The 22,483-nt window shown below is 48.5% G+C and overlaps 1 protein-coding gene across 1 annotated transcript in view; it reads left to right on the forward strand.

Moving 5' to 3' along the window:
- The window catches only part of CALN1 (calneuron 1), a 535,507-nt gene extending 513,344 nt beyond the window's left edge, over positions 1-22,163 (forward strand). The window contains exon 6 of the mRNA XM_003416548.4: positions 12,342-22,163. Within this exon, the coding sequence (XP_003416596.1) occupies positions 12,342-12,469 (128 nt within the window). The 3' untranslated portion in view covers positions 12,470-22,163. The remainder of the gene's footprint in view (positions 1-12,341) is intronic.
- The last annotated feature ends 320 nt before the right edge of the window (positions 22,164-22,483 follow it).

Consider the following 22,483-nt stretch of genomic DNA (forward strand, 5'->3'; position numbering starts at 1 on the left):
GATTTTTAGAACATTGCAGACACACACACACCTACACACCCCAGTCTACCTTATTTTATGGTAGGTTTTTAGGGCCCTACCTTATCTTTATGGTCTTATCCTTATCTTCTCCTAAGGAACAGATAAGAGGAGATCAGATTAAACTGCAATCTAGATACAAAGAAGGACTTCCTGACTTCTTGAGGAACCCCTGAATTGGGGGCTTACAGATCGTGGACAATCCATTTCCTAGAACATCAAAAAGAAGCCACTTAGAGAAGCAGGGAAGAGACTAGAAGACTCTAACTCCAGTGTTCTGTAATGGACTCCTTCATTACACACCCGGCTTCAGGCTGGGAAATCATTCAGATTGAATGGGGTGCTGGCCAGGTGCCTCCCACTGCTCTGGGTGCTTTTCACACATGAGTTCATTTAACCCCACTGAGTTCTGAGACTGACTGCTGTTACCTTCTGTCAAGTCAGTCCTCGACTCATGGTGACCCCATGCACCATGGAAGAAAATGCTGCCCAGCCCCGCACCATCCCCAAGATCAGTTGCAGATGGGACTGTTGGGATCCACAGGGTTCTCACTGACCGACTTTCAGAAGCTGATTACCAGGTCTTTCTAGCCCGTCTTAGCCTGGACACTCTACTGAAACCTGATGAGCATCCTAGCAACACACAAGGCTCCCCTGATGGATGGGTGGTAGCTGTGCTTGAGGTACATGGGCCAGGATCAAACCCAGGTCTCCCAGATGGGAGGCAAAAATTGTACCACTGAACCACCAGTGTCCCCTAGGACTCTCTGGCAGTAAGTGTTAATTAGAAGCCTATAGGTCCCCATTTCAGTAAGACTATTTGATTAAAAGTGTGACTTTCAGGCTTAGGACCATAGCTAATCTTATGGGACAACTCCATCAATTGGTATAACGTAGATCATAAAGATAATGGTCTATATCCTAGTTTGGTGAGTAGCGTCTGGGGTCTTGAAAGTGTGCGAGCAGCCATCTGAGATACAACTATTGGTCTCTAGTCATCAGGAACAAAAGAGAATGAAGGAAACCAAAAGCTCAAAGAAGAAACAAGTCCACATGAGCCATGACCTCATCTAGCCTGAGACCAGAACTAGATGGTGCCCAGCTAACACTACCAACCATTCTGACGAGGGACACAGTAGAGAATCCCAGACAGAATGGGAGAAAAATGTAGAACAAAACTCAAATTTCTGAAAAAAAAGGCCAGACTTACTGGACAGATAGAGACTAGAGGAACCCCTGAGACTATCGCTCTAAGATACCCTTTGAACTTGGAACTGAAGACACTCTTGGAGGTTACCTTTCATCCAAGTAATAGATTGGCTTATAAAATAAACAATATCGCCTGTGAGTGCTATGCTCCCTTAAATAATCAACTATTTGAGACTAAACTGTCAATATTTACCCTAAAGCAAAGATGAGAAGGTAAGGAGGGGCAGGGAAGTTAGATTAATGGAAACGGAACAAACAGAATGGAAAAATGAGGATGCTGACACATTATTAAAAAATGTAACTAATGTCATGGAACAATTTGTACAAAAATTGTTAAATGGAAACCTAACTTGCTGTGTAAACTTTCACCTAAAACACAATAAAATATTAAAAAAAAAAAAAAAGTACGACTTTCAGGCACTCCCAGCCCCTCAATTTTTTCTGAATGCCCTCATTGAGATATATTATGCTGCATGTACTTAGATGTTAGTTTTCAATATTTGTGTTCTAGTTATTTGGAAAAATAAGCAGGGTAACATCCATCATAACTGGCTAACCACTGGTGACAGGGCAGTGCCACCTTCCAGGTGAGCATTTGACAACCTGACAAGAACGAGTCTGTTAAATCCATGCTAAACAACAGAGTTTCAGGGTGGCTTGCTTCAGTTCATCCACTTTTAATCACATCTTATTTTTGGAAAACATAAGCTCAGTGACACTAGAGACAAATCTGTACTTTTATTATCTGGATCCAGTTGGTGACATATATGGAATTTAATAGTCTATGGTTACATCATCTGCCTGTCTGTCACCTGATCTTTATGAAGTATTCCTATGACAAATTACACTATATATTACATTGGATAGTGCTTGCATCTAATATTTTTACAGCTAAATCCATATTGGTACAGTCCAGGAAGAAAGGGACAGAACAGAACTTTCCGGAAGGCTTGCCCCATGCAAAGTGCTTTTACACTTGTTAATACATTGGGGTGACTCTTTGGCACATCCTTGGGAGATAAGCTCTGTTGCCTGCATGTTACAGATTAGGAAACTGAGGCTCAGCAAGGGGAAGCCATTCCTGAGTCAAATGGAAAGCTTTACGTCAGTGCAGACACACAGATAAACACACACACATACACGCTCCCGCCTGCCTTATCTTTATGGTAGGTAGGTAGGCCACTGCAGTCCCAAGTAAGCAGCAAGGAGTGAGTAAGGATTTGAACCCAGGCCTCCTGACAAAGCCCTGCCCTGTCAGCCTCTGTCACTCCCCTGGGCTTTGGCATTTCCGAGGCTCCTTACACGATGGTGGTCTGTCCTCCTCGTTCATTTTCCATCTCATCACCAATGAAAGCAGCTTCTATTTGGAAGCTGAAGAGGAATGTAGCAGGATCTGTGTGTGAGCCCTTTCAAGACACATCCCCCAAGTGTTGTCCCCAAATGGAATCCCAACTGTCAGATTTTTCTTGACGTTCTGACAACACGCACGGGAGGAAGAAGTAAAGCAAAATCACCAACTGGGGGTAACTGGTTTCCGGGAAAGACACAGAACAGCTGCTGCGTACCAGTCCGTACCTCGGTAGGATGGACAGGAGGAAAGTGTCACAGGAGGTGATGGTGGCCAGGTAGCCCCAGAAAGATCACTGGTGCAGAAGTGTGGGTTCTGTTCCCAGCCCTGTGCCGACTGGCTGTGTCACTCTGGGAGTGTTACTTAACCTCTCTGAGTTTTATTTTCCTCATCTGTGTACATGCAAAGATTGGACAAGGATGGTCATATCTAGACTCAAACGTTTCTGGGCTCAGTGACAAGTCAGAAAGACTTTGGTGGCCAAAACCAAGGTCCACCCCTGCTGAAGTCACAGTGTCCCTGCTGGGCTGTCAAGCGCACACCTGGACCTGCCCGGTCACCCAGCCGTGTGCATTGGGTATTTCATCCCCATCCAAGTGAAAAGGGCTTGGCTTGTCATCTATACCATCTGCTCCCTGCTCGCCTGGTGCCAGGACTTTCCTGAAATAAAACCTGTTCTGCTGCATAGAGGTAGGAGGTTAAGGTGCAGCTGAGGTCAGTGGCACGTGCTGAGAGAGGAGACAGTTTTCAAAGAGATTTGGAGCTTCAGACCAAAAAAAAAGTCTCTTCTCTTTGAGGACCCTTCACAGCAAACATGTAGGGAAGTTTTCTGGAATATTCGGTGAAGAGTGATAAGATTCTGAGACATGGAATAGAGACTGGCAGAGTCGTCTTTTAATTTTATTGTGGTTTTTTTTTTTTAAAATATATATAACAAAGCCTTTGCCATTGTGACCATTTTTAAGTGTACAAACCAGGGACGTTAATTACATTCACCATGTTGTGCAAAATTAACACAATGCATTTCCAAAACTTCCTCATCACCCCAAACAGAAGCTCAACAGCCTTTTAGCAGTGACTCCCCCACCACCCTCTTCCACCAGCCCTGGTAATTGCTAGTGAACTTGGTCTCTATGCACTGGCCAACTCAAGGTATTTCGTGTATGTGAGATCATACAGTCTTTGCCCTTGGTGACTTATTTCACTCAGCGTAATGTTTCCAAGGTTCATCCTTGTTACAGCACGTGTCAGGATTTCATTTCTCCTTATGCCTGAGAAATAGTCCACTGTACGTGTGTATGTATATATCACATTTTGTTTCTCAGTAGATGGACGGGAATTTGGGTTGTTTTCACCTTTTGGCCGTTGTGAATAGTGCTGCAGTGAACATTGGTATACAGCGGAGACCTATTAGATAAGTCTGTGTGATGGCTAGGAACCCCTGCTCAGGACTCAAGATAGGCTTGACTGAAAATCCGGCCCTACCATGTGTTCGCTGACTTAAAGAAGCCACTTGACCTCTTAGAGCCTCATTTTCTTCATCTCAGAAATAGGAACCATGTTGTTACCTCCTTCATGTGGTTGTAACAAGGATTAAATGAGCTGGCACATGGAAATATTTAGTATAACGCCTAAACATTAGAAAGCACTCAAAACAAGAAAAAGCTAGCAGGTAGCCTCACCCCAGTCTATTCATGTTGTTACTTATTACCTGGAGACTGGAGACATTGCTGCCCAGGTATTGCTGGAACCCCACATCTTTGAAGGATGGGGCAGGGACCATATTCACAGAGTCTGAGCCTTTCTCTGGGCACAGCCGTTCCTAATGTCAAATCGCTGCCAACAACTGGTGTTACCCAGAGTTCTGGTCAAGACTCATTGGGTTGCAAGTAACAGAAACCCACCCGGAACCCCTTAAACTAAAAAGCACCAGCACAAATAATAGGAGATTCAAAGGGATGGACTTTGAGGGACCTGGACCCAGAAAGCTCAGGCAACATTCTCCCACTCTCACTTCTCCTCCTCCTCCTCCCTGTGCCGGCTTCGTCTGGGGCAGGCTCTCTCTCCATGGGTGGCAGCTTTGGATGCAGCCCTGGCATCTCAGGAGGCTGGTTCACTCCCTCAGGATCCATCTCCATGCCAACACGGGGCTCCAATCAAACCTGCTTGGCTCGTGGGCCCCGAACCAACCCAAGAGTTTGGGGGCCAGTCTGGTTTCTCATGGTGGGGAGAGTGAAGTCCCGGATTGAGAATTCTACGAGGTAGGAAGGTACAGATCCCAAAAAGAAAAGAAGAATTTTGTTACTAGAAGGGGAAGGCTGCTGGGGAGGCCAAAACTGTCTAACCACCACACCAAGGCTTCATAGTAGGACCCTCAAAAAGCAAGACACAGTGAGCCGTCTGAGGTCCAGCAAGCCCGGTGTGAGGAGTACAGGGAGCAGCCCCACTGGCGACTGATGAATGCATAAACAGATCGTGGTCCAGCCATACAACAGAGTGTTACTCAGCCATACAGAGAAATGACATCCTGATACATGCCAGACACGGATGAAACACGAAAACGTGATGCTGAGTGAAGTCAGTCAGATACAAAAAGTCACACGTTATAGGATTCCTTTTGTAAAATGTCCAGAACAGCCACGTCCACAGAGGCAGAAAGTAGATTAGTGGTTGCCACAGACTGGGGGGAAGGCAAATGGAGACTGATTGCTAACAGGTAGGGTGTGATGAAGATGTTCACAGCCACCCAGTGTGACAGAACAGAACTGTCTCTAGGCTGTAATCTTTATGGGAGCAGATCGCCTGGTCTTCCTCCTGCAGAGCCGCTGGGCAGGTATGGGCCGCCAGTCTTTCAGTTAGCAGCTGAGTGTTACATGGACAGAATCCTGTGTTTCTCTAGCAGCGTGCACTTGGGCACTCCTTTTACTCTATTAGCTCATTTGATCTTTGAAATAATCCTGGGAGATGTTATCTCTAGCTCCTCTTACAGAGGCAGAAACTGAGGTTCAGGGAAGTTCAGTCACTTGCCCAGGTTTCAAGGTGGTAGTTGGAGAAGAAGCCTTATCTCGAGCTCAGGCTGACCTGTTCTCTTGCCACAGAAACAAAGAATAGACATTTAGAGTAAATATCCAGAAATACAGCACAACACAAATAAGTGAAAGCCAAAGGCGGACCTTAAGTTATTGTCAACAAACACTAATTAGTGCTAGGTTATACCTGGTCTATCACACGTGTTTGAAATGCACTTTCTTTGGGCCAGTGAACGCTCTACTGCTGAGCGGAAGATCAAGAAGAGACAGTAGTCAAGTGCTCGGCTGCTAACTGAAAGGCCAGCAGTTCGAACCCACCAGCCTCTCCCCAGGAGAAAGATGAGGCAGTCTGCTTCCGGTAAGATGGACAGCCTTGGAAACCCTGTGGGGCAGTAGTACTCTGCCCTCTAGGGTCACTATGAGTCAGAATTGACTCAGCAGCAACGGGTTTTGAACCTTGGGGATTAGCGTCAGACCTGGGCTCAAATCCCACCTCTACCATTTGCCAGATGACTTCCGGCTCCACTTCCGGCTCCGCTGTCAGAGCCTCTGAGGCCTCGTCTATTACGTGGGGGCAGCTACACTCAGCTGACTGCAGGGTTACACATGAGACAGTACCTGGCCCACTGAGGGGGGTGTTCAAAAGGGAGTGTTCTAAAGGTTTACAAAGGGAATTAGCATTAGGTGAACATAAACAATATTCCGGCACCTTCATGCTTCCTCAAACCCTCACAACAAGGCAGGTCTTCGTACCCCCATAGTGAGGAAGTTGAGGCCCAGGGAAGTGCACTTGCCCAAGGTCACACAGCTGATACCTGGGACAGACACAACTCAGATGGAAGCTGGCCCGGCTCCAAAGTCATGGCTTCTTTACCCTCGTTACACAGCTTCTGGTGGAGTCAGAACTGGGTGTAAAACAGTTCTCAGGGCACAGAGTTTGAACCACACCCTCCGTGATGACCTGTGTCAGAGCTACGCTGACCAGTGTGTGAGCTAGAAGCTTCTCTCTGCTTACACAACATTGGTCTCGATTCAGATTTGAAGTCCTAACCCCTGGTACCTGTGAACATGACCTCGTTTGGAAACAGGGTCTTCGAAGAAGCTATCGGTTAAGTTACTCATTGCTGTCAGGTCAGTTCCGACTCATGGTGACCCCATGGGTTACAGACTAGAACTGCTCCACAGGGTTTTCTTGAATGTAAATCTTTACAGAAGCAGATCGCCAGGCCTTTCTTCCACGGTGCCATGGGGTAGGTTCAAACCACCAACCTTGAGGTTAGTAGCAGATTACAAACCGTTGGCACCACCTAGAGATCTGGGTTCAGATTTGCAAAGCCTCGAGCACAAACTCTTAGCTCTCCTGGAGTTTTCCTTGGTTCCTTATCTCTCCTCTCCTACTGCTTTGAAGGATTTGAGATCAGAGTTACAGCCACACTCCTGGGGGGTAATCCCATTGCCTAGAACCTTGTTTTCCGAGTGTCCTTCACAAAGATGGGCTTCAGCAAAAACCGTCTCCCTCAGGGCAATCACAGAATTTTTCTTTCCCTTAAGCCTTCACTGGCCCTCAGGATGGAAAGGTATAGGACTGTTTCCGGAAGCCTTTTCTGCTGAAGAGCTGCCCGGAATAAATTAGCCAGTCCTCAAAGTGTTCTGATATGGAGCTTCCACATTCTGATGGTATTTTCTGCCTTGGCCCTTTCCTTCTGAAACGCCACCTCCTTTTCCTTCCTGAGGGCTGGCATCATTTTAAGTTTACCCACTCAAGGGAGGAGAACCAGCTCCCCAGCAAGGAAATTTTCTTCCTCTAGGTAGGAACCTATAAGACTCTGAGACCCAGACATAATTGGCAGGTAGAGAGCTGAACCAAAAATACTTCAAATCACCCAAGGGAAGCAGAAGCCCAGTGGCTCCTGAAGAATTAAAAATAATAAGACAAGGCCTGAGAGACGATGGCCGCCATGGTCAGTAAGTATTGGTGAGGGGACGGGCTCTCTTTGGAGTGAGGCTTCCTGGGTGATGTCTTTTAGAAATCCCACATGGCTCAGGGAAAGCTCTGTTTGCCTTTGGAAACATCACCAGCTTCCTGCTTCTTCCTAGTTATCTCCAACGGCTTGAGGGAACCACCGAATGCCAAGAGGGTGAGGAGTTTGAGATTGGACTGCTTTTAGGTTCTTTAAACGCATGTGGCCCCCGCCTTGACCTCAAACAGTTAAGCACCCGACTATTACCTGAAAGGTTGGCAGTTTGAACCCACCCAGCAGTGCCTGGGAAGACAGTCCTGGTGATCTGCTTCCAAAAGGCCACAGCCTTGAAAACCCGCTGGAGCAGTTCTACTCTGAAACACATGGGGTCATCACGAGTCAGCGTTGACCTGATGGCAGCTAACGACAAACACAGTGGATTCTGCCTTGACCTGTTCCTTTTCCAGTCTACCTTCCTGAAGAACGAGACAGAGGGTCACTTGAAGGGAAACTGCATTTTACTTTTTATTCCTTGCTGTTGTTATTGGGTGATGTCTAGTCGATTATGACTCATAGCTACCCCATGTGGCAAGAGTAGAACTGCCCCATGGAGTTTTCTAGGCTGTAATCTTTACAGAAACAGATTGCCAGGTCTTTCTTTCGAAGAACCGCTGGGTGGGTTCTAACTGCCAACTTTTCAGTGAGCAGACCAGCACTTAACGGAAACCACCTTCTCTGGGCTGGTAGCTATTTGTAAAGGTAGAATAAAATGCCTAGTGAAAAGATGCCTTTTCAAAATGGAAGGGAACTTGAAAATATTCTCCTTTCCTGTCATTAGATTTCTTAGCATCTGAATCTAAAGCACAAGCTTCCCCAACGCCCTCCCCGCCCTACCTCCCTGAGGTCCCCAACACACACACACACACACACACACACACATATCCTATCCTGTCCCCCAGCAACTCAAACTCTACCCACGGAATCCAGAAGTCGGGGGGTGTGGCCCAACAATTCCCGGATGATCTGGCTATCTGATGGGCAAGGATGTGGGACCTCTACCCCAGAGATTTCAATTCAGGAATTCTGCAATGGGACCTGGGATTCTGCATTTGTGACAAGCTGCCAGGTGGTCCTGATGCTGCTGGTCCGGGGGGAGCTCTGAAGCTTCCTGCCCCGGGGCATGAGTGTCTTCTGTGATCTTAGTGATGGACATGGGGCGGGGGGAGGTGCAGGGGAAGCAGAAGAAAAGAAGAAGGAAAAGAAATTCCACCATGAGTGTAGAGCTCAGGTTCCCTTCCAGAGACACAATATTAGAAAAGACCCCTGCTCCCACTCACCACACTTTATTAAAGCTTTTCTCTCTCGTTGTTTCCATATCGGTATTTCTGGTCCATATTAGTATCCCACTAATTAATGCCTAGTGCAAATGGTTAATGCACTCAGCTGCTAACCAAAGGGTTGGTGGCTGGAGTCTACCCAGAGGCACTGCAGAAGAAGTCTGTTATCGTTAGGCACTGTTGAGTCGGTGCCAACTCATAGAGACCCTGTGTACAATAGAACAAAACACTGCCTGGTCCCGTGCAGCTTCTCAGATTATTTGGTCAGCATACAGATTGAGTAAGTCTGGTGAAAGGATACGTCCCTGAACCACACCTTTGCTGACTTTAAACCATGCAGGATCCCCTTGTTCTGTTCGAATGACTGCTTCTTGATCTATGTACATGTTCCTCATGAGCATAACTAAGTATTCTGGAATTTCCATTCTATGATCCACACAGTCAAATGCCTTTGCATAGTCAATAAAACACAGGTAAACGTCTTTCTGGTATTCTTAGGTAAGGTCCATCTGACACCAGCAATGATACCCCTTGTTCCACGTCCTCTTCTGAATCCAGCCTGAATTTCTGGCAGTTCCCTGTCGATGTACTGCTGAAACCATTTTGGTATTATCTTCAGCAAAATTTTACTTGCATGGGATATTAATAATTGTTTGATAATTTTTACATTTTGTTGGATCACGTTTCTTTGGAATGAGCATAAATACGGATCTCTTCCAGTTGGTTGGCCAGGTAGCTGTCGTCCAAATTTCTTGGCATAGATGAGTGAGCGCTTCCAGCGCTGCATCCATTTGTTGAAACATCTCAATTGGTATTCCGTCAGTTCCTGGAGCCTTGTTTTTCACCAATGCCTTCAGCGCAGCTGGGACTTCTTCCTTCAGTACCATCAGTTCCTGATCGTATGCTGCCTCCTGAAATGGTTGAATGTCAGCCAGTTCTTTTTGGTACAGTGACTCTGTGTATTCCTTTCATCTTCTTTTGATGCTTCCTGTGTCTTTGAATATTTCCCCCATAGAATCCTTCAGTATTGCTACTCGAGGCTTGAATTTTTCTTCAGTTCTTTCAGCTTGCAAAATGCCAAGCATGTTCTTGCCTTTTGGTTTTCTATCTCCAGCTCTTTGCACATGTCTTTACTTTGTCTTCTTGAGCCGCCCTTTGAAATCTTCTGTTCAACTCTTTGGCTTCATCATTTCTTCCCTGTTGCTTTAGCTGCTCAGCGTTCAAGAGCAAGTTTCAGAGTCTCTTCTGGCATGCATTTTGGTCTTTTCTTTCTTTCCTGTCTTTTTAATGACTTCTTGCTTTCTTCATGTATGATGTCCTTGATGTCATTCCACAATTCATCTGGTCTTTGGTCATTAGTGTTCAACACATCAAATCTGTTCTTGAGATGGTCTCTAAATTCAGGTGAGATATACTCAAGGTCATACCTTGGCTCTTGTGGACTTGTTTTAATTTTCTTCAGTTTCAGCTCGAACTTGCCAATGAGCAATCCGTGTTCTGTTCCACAGTTGGCCCCTGTCCTTGTTCTGACTGCTAATATTGAGTTTTTCCATCGTCTCTTTCCACAGATGTAGTCCATTTGATTCCTGCATATCCCATCTGGTAAGGTCCATGTGTATAGTCGCTGTTTATGTTGTTGAAAAAAGGTATTTGTAATGAAGTCATTGGCCATGCAAAATTCCATCATGTAATCTCCAGTGTCATTTCTATCACCAATGCCATATTTTCCAACTACTGATCCTTCTTTGTTTCCAACTTTTGCATTCCAATCACCAATAATTATCAATGCATCTTGATTGCATGATTGATCGATTTCAGACTGCAGAAGTTGGTAAAAAAATCTTCAATTTCTTCATCTTTGGTTAGCGTGATCTACCTCCCCCAAAAGCAGCCATTTTCAAACCCTATGGAGCACAGTTCTACTCTGACACATAAAGAGTCGTCATGAGGCAGAGTTAACTCAAAGGCAACTGGTTGAATTCATACCTCCTGATTGAGACCCAGGAACCCTGGTGGTGCAGTGGTTAAAACACTTGGCTATTAACCAAAAAGATTCTAGTTCAAACCCACCAGCCACTCCACAGGAGAAAGACGTGGCAGCCTGCTTCCATAAAGATTCACAGCCTTGGAAAACCTTCAGGGCAGTTCTACTCTCTCCTATAGGGTTCCTATGAGTCGGAATTGACTCAGCAACATTGGGTTTGGTTTGCTTTTGAATGAGACTCAAGGAATGGTTTCTTGTGGGCCTGAGAAGCCAATGGCTCCACAAAAAGGATTAGGAGAATGCAACTCCAGAACTCAAGGTCAGACACCTGGGGACCACAGGACCTGGTGGCAGGCAGGGACAGCCGCCTCCAGAAAGTCTGAGAGGGTTTTGTTCTTCCCTGTCTTCATGCTGGGCCAATGGGTCCTGTGCAACAGAGCAAGTAATACCCACATCTCAAACTTCACCAACCACCAGGATCCCATGGAAGGCTTGTTAAACACAGATCCTTAGCCTCTCCACCAGAGGCCGTAATTTGTAGGCGTGAGGCAGGGCCAGGCCAGAGCGTCAGAATTTCTAATAAGCTCCTGGGTGAGGCGGATGCTTCGGCCCAGGGACCCCACTCTGGAGTGCCTATCTGGAAGGATTCCAGACGTTACTTAGAGTCATTTCCACTAGCAGCCACCCAACAGGAGAGTAGAGCTCAGGCTCCCTTCTGGAAAATTCCAGGAAAGGTAAGTCACTCCAGCCTGGCACTAATGCATCCATCTTGACTGCCTCAGACATGAGAGCCAGACGCTCTGCAGGCATGACTGGCTGGTGCCTTTTATGAGTCGCTCTGAGATACTCCCTGTCTTCTTGCTGGGAATTTCACTCTGTTGTATCTGGATGCTCATCACTCAGTCAGTCACAGTTCTGTAACAGAAGTGTGACCATCTCGTACCTGTTGCCAGCGGTCCAATAAGGACATGCGAATTGACCAGTCTTCATCCGGGTCTCTCACTCTGGGCTGATTTAGGAAGAGGCACATGCTATCTCATGGGTGCAGTGGTAGTTCCGTGGTAGGATTCTCGCCTTCCATGTGGGAGACCCAGGTTCCATTCCCAGCCAGTGTACCTCAGGCATAGTTACCATCCATCATTGGAGGCTTGTATGTTGTTAGGATGCTAAAGAGCTTTCAGCAGAGCTTACAGACTAAGACAGACTAGGAAGGAAGGCCTGGAGATCTACTTCTGAAAAATCAGCCAGTGAAAACCCTATGGCTCACAACCCTCTCATCTGAAACTGATGTTGGGGTTGGCCCGGGCCTGGGCTGCGTTTCTCTCCATTGTGCATGGGGTTGCCATGAGTCAAGGGCCAACTCTACAACAACAACAACAACAACCTACTGTCTCATGTGTGATTTTTCTCTTGTGTCTCCTCCCCTCTCTCCCTCTCTCTCTCCCATCTCCCCAGTGCATTCCCAGAAACAGAACCGGCAAACCTGCGTCCGGAAGAGCCTCATATGCGCCTTCGCCATGGCCTTCATCATTAGCGTCATGCTGATCGCGGCCAATCAGATCCTGCGGAGCGGCATGGAGTAGCAACCTTCGGCCACACTGTGTTCCCAGCCCACCGCATGTGCATGGCCCGCGGCCACACTTCCTTCCTCCACAACAGCAGACCTGGACAACGGACGCAGACGGGGATGGAGGGCCGCTTCGGGACAGAGCCCCAGGCTGCAGTGTGACTGCTCTTGCAAATCCACGTCATCTCCTTGGCAGGGACACAAAAGGGCTGTCTTCAATGCTTTAATGGTTTTGTTTCCTAATGCAATAAATACCCAGGAGTTCCCAGTGATTGCTTCAACCCCTGGTGGTGACTCCCAGGAGGAACTCCATTTTCCTTGCGGAATTCCAGTGGCAATCTGGGTCGGTGGTCGAAGAGAGCGAGCGGGAGGTGTGGACACGCGGTCATCTCCACGTCCCTTCTCGGAGCCCAGGGGTTAACAGGAGGACCTACCCTGAGGTCAAGCTCAACCCCAAGAGGCTGACTTTGGGGTCACTCCAGAAAGTGGGGCCTTCCATCTCGCCCTGGCTGCCTTCACCCACCCGGGGGAGCCCCCTCAGGGCGCGAGGGGAAGGCCATCGAGTGGGGTGCCACACAGGCGGTCTGCAGCGGCGCCCCCAGTTGCTTCCGTTTTTACTGCCTTTTCTCCAGGACCCTTGCCGGCGCAGTGGGGGAGCTCTCGGCTTCCGTTGGCACTCGGCTTTCTGTCCCCAGAGCCCATCATCTCGCACCAGCATTTCGGAGTCTGCAGAGAGCCTTCCTCCCAGCTTAGCTGCCCCTGGGCGCCGCCTTCGGCTCCTTCCTGTGTGACATCATCCCTCTCTAACCATTGACTCCCATACAAGCTTGGCCTCTCACCCTCACCCCCACTTCTTTAAGGGAGGGCGAGGGAGGTAGGGGGAGCGAGGGGGTGAGGCTGACAGTGAGGAGGTGTTTGCAGCCCGGGAAGGGAGTGTGCGTACATCTTCCTGCCAGCGAACCACCCTAAGCTGGTCCTCCTGCAGCTGACCCTTTTCTCATAGTCCAGTTTGCTCTGTTAGTCTTCCCCAGCTGAAAAGAGAACTATAAGCCAAAGTGGAAAGATGCCAATGGCTATACTTACAGTATCTCCTGCTGTCAGATTCTGCAAATGACTTATTTTCAGAAGGTGGGGGAAAAGGTTTAAAAGGGATAGGTCACTCACCTGTGCCTGCAGGACGCTTCCGTGGGGGCCAGGAACTGAATCCCCTGGTCTGTTCTCAGCGCCACCTCCTTCTGTAATTTCCCAGCTCTCCCCAGATGCCCTATCAGTCACCACCGTTCATCCGAGCCTGTGCAGCCATGGTGTGACCAGCCAGGAATTTCTGGATGTAAACTTTCCCTTCGTGCGTCTCAAGCTCAGGTCTTTTTTTCTGTAAGGGCATTGTCCCACCTGGTTTCTTTTGATTGCATCCTAAAGCTGCTGGTTTTCCCCTCTCTCCCAGTATCAAGGCCCGGGAATCTTCCCTCTCTCCATGCCAGTGGGTAGGTGTTTTGGTGCCGTTTGTGTTCCTGGCCCCTTCCTCAAGCCCACCCCCAACCCCACTGCCTTCTTAGACATGGAGCACCCAAAGTCTCCTTCTAGAGTCTTCTTCCTCTTCCCCTCTGCAAGCAATCCCCCAGGCTACTCCACGTGGAGGTGACTGGAGGAGCTTTCCCGCATGGGGAAGCCCAAACATTCTTGATGAGCACAAGTAAAACTAGGGTTCGAGCCATAGTATGAAGGGAGGAGGGGAAGGTGTGAGCTCCCAAGGGTGGGGGGCAGGGGAGGCCTTATGTGAAAATGCTGAGAGCCCCTTGACGTCCGACATCCTGGCCAAGGACGGCAGCAGCTGCCTTTCTCAGACCCCTGCCCCTTCCCTGTGCAGACACCACACCTGCCTCTCCTGTCTCTCCCAGCTGACCCACCATGCTTCCCTCAGGATTGGAATCACAAACTAGAACAGGTCCAAACGCAGAATATTAATCGACCCGACATCTCTCTCATTTCTCACTGTCCATGGTGGTTTGCTCTCTCTGGACTGGACTTTGGTGAGAGAGCACAAACCTCATAAGGACCTGCTTCCCTATCTTTAGCTGACCCCTGAGCCACAGACCACAGCCTCCTGGTGCAGGGATGCAGGACCTGACCCTGGAGACCCAGGGACGCTGCAAGGAGCCCTGCCACGAGAAGGGAGTTGCTATGCCGACGGTGAGGCTTGACTCCAGGGCAGATCATGAGGCCTTCTCCTGAGTCAGCTCTTCCGCAAGTGCTGCTGCGCCCACTGGAGATGAGGACCAGAGGGTGTAAGGGTTAGATTTCCCTGAAAAAGATATTAGCCACTGGGCTGGTGTGGGGGATAAAATTTCCCGAGAAAGTATCCTTCCCTCCCCCAACCCCCTCCCAGTGTCCGGAAGCAAGCCCATAGTGCCCAGGAGAAGTGTAGCAGACTGCATCTCTGTGGTGTTGCTAGGGGTATAGGGTGAGAAGAAGTCCATAGGATTCTTTTTGATGGCCCAGAAGCTAACGTTCCACCATGGTGACCTCACACGTGGTCCCCAGGGGACACAGCATGTGAGGACAGCACTGAGCTAGTGGCATTCCTTAGACATGGGGAGCTAGGTGTTTGTCACATGACTTGCACCCTTGTGGTCTATTGAAGGTGTTGGCTTCTTTGTTTGGCAGCATAAGATGCTGACTTCCCATGGACCCTGGACCCACAGCCGACTCCCAGTCCTGTCCACAGAAATGCTAGTCAGCATCCTCATCACAGGAGGTCCTGTCTCCACGCCCCAGGTGGTGGCACCCTCTACAGGAATGTCCCCACGCCCCAGATGGCCCCAGGTGGTGGCGCCCTCTACAGGAATGTCCCCATGCCCCAGATGGCCCCAGGTGGTGGCGTCCTCTACAGGAATGTCCCCACGCCCCAGATGGCCCCAGGTGGTGGCGCCCTCTGTAGGAACTGAGAGGGAGGAACCACGGCCAGCCCTCACTCCAGCAAATAGATTTAGCAACCAGTGGCCTTTGCTGCCAGCCCCAGGGGATCTGCTGAGTGTATTGGTGACCCCAGCCCAGCTCAATCCTGCAGCACAAACCGGTGTCCCCAGACTGCCGCAGTGATGAACAGAGAAGCAGACCCTGACCCTGCACCCCCTCCCAAGGAAGTTCTGTCCCCTCATCCAGCTGCAGACAGAGCCCCCAAGCAGGACCCCACATTGGAACCGTTAGTAGTGGCTTCCAGACTGTGCGGGGGTCCCATGTGATCAATCTGTGCGGGGGGGGGGGTTGCCATGGCAACCCTTGCCTTCCACCCTGAGATTGCCAAGACTCGCAAAAATAAGGGACATGTTCTCCAAGAATGCTCCGGTTCTGCCGGTTGCAACCTGAGTCCCTGCATTCATTTCCTGTCGGCAGGGGAAACTGCCCGCCAGGAAGCTGGTGGGTTTCTCCACCTTTTCCTCTCGGGTTTGCGCTCGTCTTTCCAGTTACTCAGGAGAACAGCGGCTACCTGTAAGCCTGGTACGATCCTCCTCACTCCCACTCATCCCCACCTCCCAGGGCTCAGAGATAGTGCCCCTTAATCCGGGCTGAAAAGGTAGAAATATCATCTGGAAGGCAAAAAAGATTTTGAGCCTCCACTCTTTGAAAGCATCCGTTTGCCTCTCTGGAATCTCCCCCAGCAAGCCAGAAGTGTGAACGGGAGTGAATGGAGGTTTGCATGTGGTCTTTGACAATCCGGGTGGTTTCAGAAGTTCCTAGGTGTTTTATCTGAGAGAAAAAATGTGTACTGTGAGTTTTCTTCCTTGATACATGGCTCTTAGTCCAGCTGACACATGGCAAATGGTCAGCCATCAGTCTGATGAATGATCAGCTAATCCTGTGGTTATTTGAAAGAACCCAGTGAAAGACGGGAAGCTTGTTTTATACTATCCCTCCCCACCCTCCCTTCACAGAATCATAAAGCAATATATCTGAGAACTGGGGAGAGAAAAATGTATCTTTTATTCCAAATGCCTCCTGCTAGGCTTAAGTCCAGACTCAGGTCAGAAACCCAAGAGAGTTTGGTACCTTGCTCTTAACCTGAAGCTAGCAGCCTTCTTGGGAGCATACAAGAGCCTGGCCAAAGGTGAGCTGGCCTGGCCTGGCCACGTGTGGCTGCGTGCCCTGAAGTCCTGTTTCTGCCAAGCCCTGGCTTTCCACGCCGCCAAAGCTGCTGGGCTTCACTTCTCCCACCTGGAGGTCTCCAACCATAGTGGTCAAACCATGTGGTCAAACCACGATGGAGGTTGCTGTACTGCACTGACCCGTAGTGACTGTGTTATTCAGCCTGTTCCACTGAGATATAGGGAGGTCTGGAACCCCACTGCAAGGAGGGGCCCCTTTATTTCCAAGGCCATGATGATACCAGGTAAACTGAGATTATGTTCTAGACATTGGTTGTGCTAGTAAGAAGACAGCAGAGCTGCCTTCCTTGGAGAACATGGGTCTGAAATGACCTCAGATCAAAACTTCCTTGTTGGCCCCTTCCATGATCCTCATGGGGCCAAAAGTCTGTAACCTAAAGGCCATGCCACAGCCATCCTCCCACACCAGCTCCCCCAGAATGGAAAGATCTATCAGAAATAGAAAAGAAGCCGTATTCAGCAGCTAGGGGTTTCGATTTGAATTATTTAAAGTGATAGCCAAACAGAGGAGGATTTGGGCTGACCCCGTCTCCATGACAATTCAAATGTCAGCACTGTTCAGCCTCCCTTCACACTTCCTCTGACTAAGCCGCTGAGGGGACTGGCCTCAGCTTCGTAGCCTGGCTGTAGACAGTGGGTTTGGAGGAATAAGGTCAAGTACACAAACCAGCTGAGCACATCTCTTAGTATCCAATGCTCACTGCCAAGACTCATGGTCATTTCAAGAGCTACAGTGTCTACTTCCAATTAATTTGGGACCCTGCTCATATGGTCTCAAGGGGCATGATGATAATTCTCAAAAAGTGCTCAAGGCAAAATGAATGTGATTCAGTTGATATGCAATATGGCCACGAGAAGGAAAGACTCTGAAACTGGAGAGGAGTTGCCCAGCCCCATACCCCTTACCCCTCCCTTGGGCAGCTTATCCATTGAGCAGACCCAATAAGCAAGGCATAGCTCTATCCACCTCTTAGCTTGGACGTGATGGGTTGGCTTTTCAAAACAGTGCTCCTCCCATTGTTAGAAGTGGTTGTCCGAGTAAGAAGGGTGCAGAGGCTGGAATTTTCCAGTGGAGTGGAAGAGCAGGCTAATTAGAAAGGAATCTTCCAGGGAATTCAGAACTCAGCTGCAATGCTGCTCCATCCCTGGGCCTGAGAGAGAAAAAGGAAGTTTGTAAAGGACTCCAGATGCTGACCTCTCAGTGTTTTCCCTGTGTGTCTGACCTACTTTCTGAACATACGGGGGATTGAGTGCCACAGGGCTACCCATCAACCTGATCCAAATGACATGCTCTGCAAGTTTTAAGAGGAGCCTGCTAGCTCGCCTTTCCTTTGAGGATGCTGACCTCTGCCCAGCCCAAAAGGCCTTTCCGGGGCTTCGGTCTGGGCGGGCTCAGACCTGTTGAGCAGAGACTAGAGAGCAGATCCGATAGCCAGAAGTGTGGCCAACCCTGTCAGCTGGGAAGGGCACAGGAGGGAGGGCTCCAGGAGCCTCAGCCACCCCCACTAGCCGGGTCATTCCGAATGTCTTCCCTCCCTGCCTCTGGTTTCTCATCTCTAAAGCCGGAAGGAAGGTAAACCAGATATTCCAAACAGCCTGCCCATCGTGACACTCTGTTTGTCTCAAACAAATCAGAATAAATGCCCACTACTGAGAAGCTCCCTATTCCCCCCCAAGGATCAGGCTCAGGACCGGCGGTTTCGGTTTCTTTTTTAACACACGTCCCAAGAGGCAGTTGTGATAAACCATCTAGTTTCTGTCGATGGAACAATGCAAATTGGTTTCTGTCAAGTTTGCCGGCAAGAGGCTTTGTTTACTCCCTGAGGTCTTGCTGAATCAAGGGAGCATCTATGATGATGGGCACTGTGTCTTTGTCTTTGCCAGCGTGAGAATTAAAGGGGTCACTTCACCACAGAGGCCGTGAATCAAAGTCCCTGAATAAATAGAGTGGAACAAAGCCAGATTCCAGGAAACAATACTTGCTTCTCCTTCTGAGAAAGCTAACTGGAAGCTGTGGACTCAAGAGCACAATTTCCGGTCGTTTCTTTCTTTCCTTTTGTTTTGGTCCCTGGAGCAGCAGTCCCAGTAGATGTGATAGTGGTTTGTAATTATTGGTAACACTGCAGAAGGAAGAGTGTTGCCATCTTTGGTGACCATCACGAATTAGGTGAAGTCCAGGGAGATCAGGCGCCTGTCATGGTCATTCGGAAGGCTGATGAGGGATACTGAATACAAGTGCCTGCTTTAAATGGCGACCCAGGCATGACTAGGGGGAGAGAGCACAAGAGAGGACCCACAAAGTCTCCCTCCCTTCTGCCCCATGCCGACATAAGCTCCTAGGTCTTTGTCCTACCCGCCCTCTTCCTGAAGCAGACAGAGGCCCCAGTCATGGGTGTTATCACAAGCCCTTCCGTTCTTCCCTGGAAAGCCCAGATTGTCCAGGAAAGGGCCCTCTCTGCTCCCAGTGGACCTTGGTACAGGCCATTGTCTCTCAGCTCTCTCCAAGGGAACAGAATATTCTTTCTGACCTGAAAATCAGGTCCCCGGGGTCCTTAAATGGCTTCATAGTGGGGTTTGGTTTTTCTCCCCCAATCCTAACTCCAGGAAGAAGCTGTTTCTCCAAGGACTAACCAAAGACAGTGCCCTTGGAGGGGCAACAGAAGAGAGAAAGTCTGTTCAGGCAGCGGGTTGGCACGCCATCATCTGCTGGGGTCATCATGATCCTAGGGGTCGTCGTACTTGAGATATGAGTTGTTTCTCAAAGCACAGCAGTAAATGACTGGATGCCCCCAGCCTGCTGGGTGGAAATTGGAGCACAGATGAAGACTTTATGATCAGGACGTTTGGAGCTTGGTAGCTTCACGGCCAGCATGGGCATGGGCCACTAAGAGTGAAATTTTGGATCATATCTTCCTGTTTATCTCACTTGCTTTCCATTGTTTTCATTCTGTATTAGTTGGTGATTTCTGCTATTCAGCGTCGCGAGAGTCTGCAGACTAGGTGAAAGAAAAATCTTTATATAAAATGTAAATACTAATATAAATTAACTGGGCATGCAAACCACGGATCAAATGAAGTATATATTATTAACATGTTATCTTAGTGTATAAAGGAAAACTGGCTGCCATATTTACCAGATGTTTTCTCTAACCAAACTCATCTGTAAATATATAATCTATATAAAAAAGTCTAATTTACCATTATTTATGCAATAGAAAAAAAAATAAAAGTTCTTTTTTTTTCTTTCTTTTGATGAGAGATTCAGTTCATTACCTGTGGTTTGGTTTCAAATGGGTCATTTAATTCAGTCCTGTGACCCAGGCTGGCAACCAGGTCGGCTCAGGGGAAGTGCCAGCATCACCCCCTCCGAGAAGCGGCAGGTGAGAAACAGTCAGGGGGTCTGTGGTGAGGTGGGACCGTGGGGGGAGATGACTGGCAGCAGGAAAACAAGCCTACCACCGAGCATACGGTGAGAAACATGAGCCATCCTCTGCCTGGGGAGCAGCCAGTACGATGAAGAAAGCTTTGCAGGCACCCAAGCTAATGGCGTCATCCTTTTGGGATTCCGTTTGCCAAGTTTTCCTGACATTACCATTCAGGTAGTGCATAGCTTTTCATTTTTTAGAATTTTTTTTATGGTATTTGAGCTTCTTGGGTATAGGAAAAGATGTTGTTGGTATGGTGGGTGCCATGGAGTCAATTCTGACTCACAGCGACCCCATATGACTGAATGAACTGCCCTGTAGGGTTTTCTTGGCTGTAATCTTATGGAGACAGATCGCCAGGTCTTTCTTCCTCAGGGCCACTGGGTGGGCTCAAACCACCAACCCTTCAGTTACCAGATGAGTGCTTAACAGTCTGCACCACCAGGGCATTCCTTAACACATGTGTGTTGTAATTGTATGTGCCATCTCCACGGTGAAGGTGGTACAGGACCCAGCAACATCTCCTTCTGTTGTATAAAGGTCTCTGTGAGTCAGAGCCAACTCAACAGCAGCTAACAACGACATAATCATACGAGGAAGAAAGACCTAGTGACGTCCTTCCAAAAATTAGCTAGTGAAAACCCTACAGATCTCAACAGAGCATCGTCTGATACAGGCGGAAGATGTGCCCCTAGGCTGGAAGGCACTCAAAATACACAGGGGTCGCAGCAATAGACTCGAGCAGACCAGTAATCACGAAGGTGGTGCAGGACCAGGCAACAGTTATTCTGTTGTGCGTGGGGTCACCATGAGTTGGAGCCAGCTCAGTGGCATCTCACAACAACATAATCACACGGTGTTAGATATGATTATAGGCTTTCTGGATGGTGGAACACAACACATATTACAGTGGCAGAAATAGCTGTTGTTAGGTGCCATCAGGTCAGTTCCAACACATAGCGACCCTGTAGGACAGAGTGGAACTGCTCCGTAGGGTTTCCAAGGAGGGGCTGGTGGATTTGAACTGCTGACCTTTTGGTTAGCAGCCTGAGCTCTTAACCACTGAGCCACCAGGGCAAGTTAAGTGACAAGACTAAGAGGGCTAGATTAGATCCTGGCCTAATTTGGACCAGAATTTTGGCCTCCACTCTCCAAGAATGAGGAGGCATCTCACAATTTCCTCACTTTCCAAAAATGTGACCACACATTCTTCCCAATGTACTTATGCCAAAAATCTGAGTCTTGACTTACGGTCTGACAGACATTAGTGAAGCCCCGAGAGTATGGCCCCCAGACACCCTTTTAACTCAGTACTGAAGTCACTCCTGAGGTTCACCCTTCAGCCAAAGATTAGACAGGCCCATAAAACAAATACTAATACACTTCGCTCAACCATGTATAGGAGTCTAAATGGGCACACCAGCCCAGGGCCAAGGATGAGAAGGTGGGAGGGAACAGGAAAGCTGGTAAGGGAGAACCCAAGGTCAAGAAGGGGAGAGTGTTGACATGTTGTGGGGTTAGCAACCAACGTCACAAAACAATATATGTATTGTTTAATGAGAAACTGATTTGTTGTGTAAACCTTCACCTAAAACACAATTAAAAAAACAATCTGAGACTTTCCATTGGTAGTGTTTCCAAGGTTTCTGATTTGGTACCCCATTTTAAATGTTTTATGTTATCCATCTTCTCAGAGGTGACTTGTGAAGTAAAATCACTAAACCCAGTGCCATTGAGTCGATTCCGACTCATAGCGACCCTATAGGACAGAGTAGAACTGCCCCATAGAGTTTCCAAGGAGTACCTGGAAGGTTTGAACTGCCGACCCTTTGGTTAGCAGCCGTAGCACTTAACCACTGCGCCACCAGGGTTTCCGTAAAACCACTAGGCATCTGTTATTGTTTAAGAGTTCTGACAACACAGCGTTCCAGGCATAAAGCACACACTTTTCTCTCCATTAAAGGAGGCCTCTGGCAAATTCTGAGGACAGTGTTGGTTCAGTGGTAGAATTCTCGCCTTCCATGACAGAGACCTGGGTTCAATTCCTGGCCAATGTGCCTCTTGCACAGCCTCCACCCATCTGTCAGTGGTGGCTCGTGTGTTGCCGTGATGCTGACGAAGCTTCCAAGGCGCTCCCAGACTAGGATGGACTAGTAAGAGAGGCCTGGTGATCTATTTCCCAAAACGAGCCAATGAAAACCCTGTGGATCACAGTCCAGTCCATGACCGATCGTGGGGGTGGTGTAGGATCGGGCGATGTTTACTTCCATCGTGCATGGGCTTGCCGTGAGTCAGGGCCAATTCGACAGCTGCTGACACCACCCACAGGTGAGACAGGCAGGTAGACCTGCAATTACAGCCCAGGGGAGAAGGATTCACTACCCGGAGGAGGAGAACATTGCGTGTTTTCAAATACTTTTAATTATGAAATATTTCAAATAC

Source organism: Loxodonta africana, chromosome 12 (assembly GCF_030014295.1).
Source record: "Loxodonta africana isolate mLoxAfr1 chromosome 12, mLoxAfr1.hap2, whole genome shotgun sequence".
In the NCBI taxonomy this organism is placed as follows: domain Eukaryota; kingdom Metazoa; phylum Chordata; class Mammalia; order Proboscidea; family Elephantidae; genus Loxodonta; species Loxodonta africana.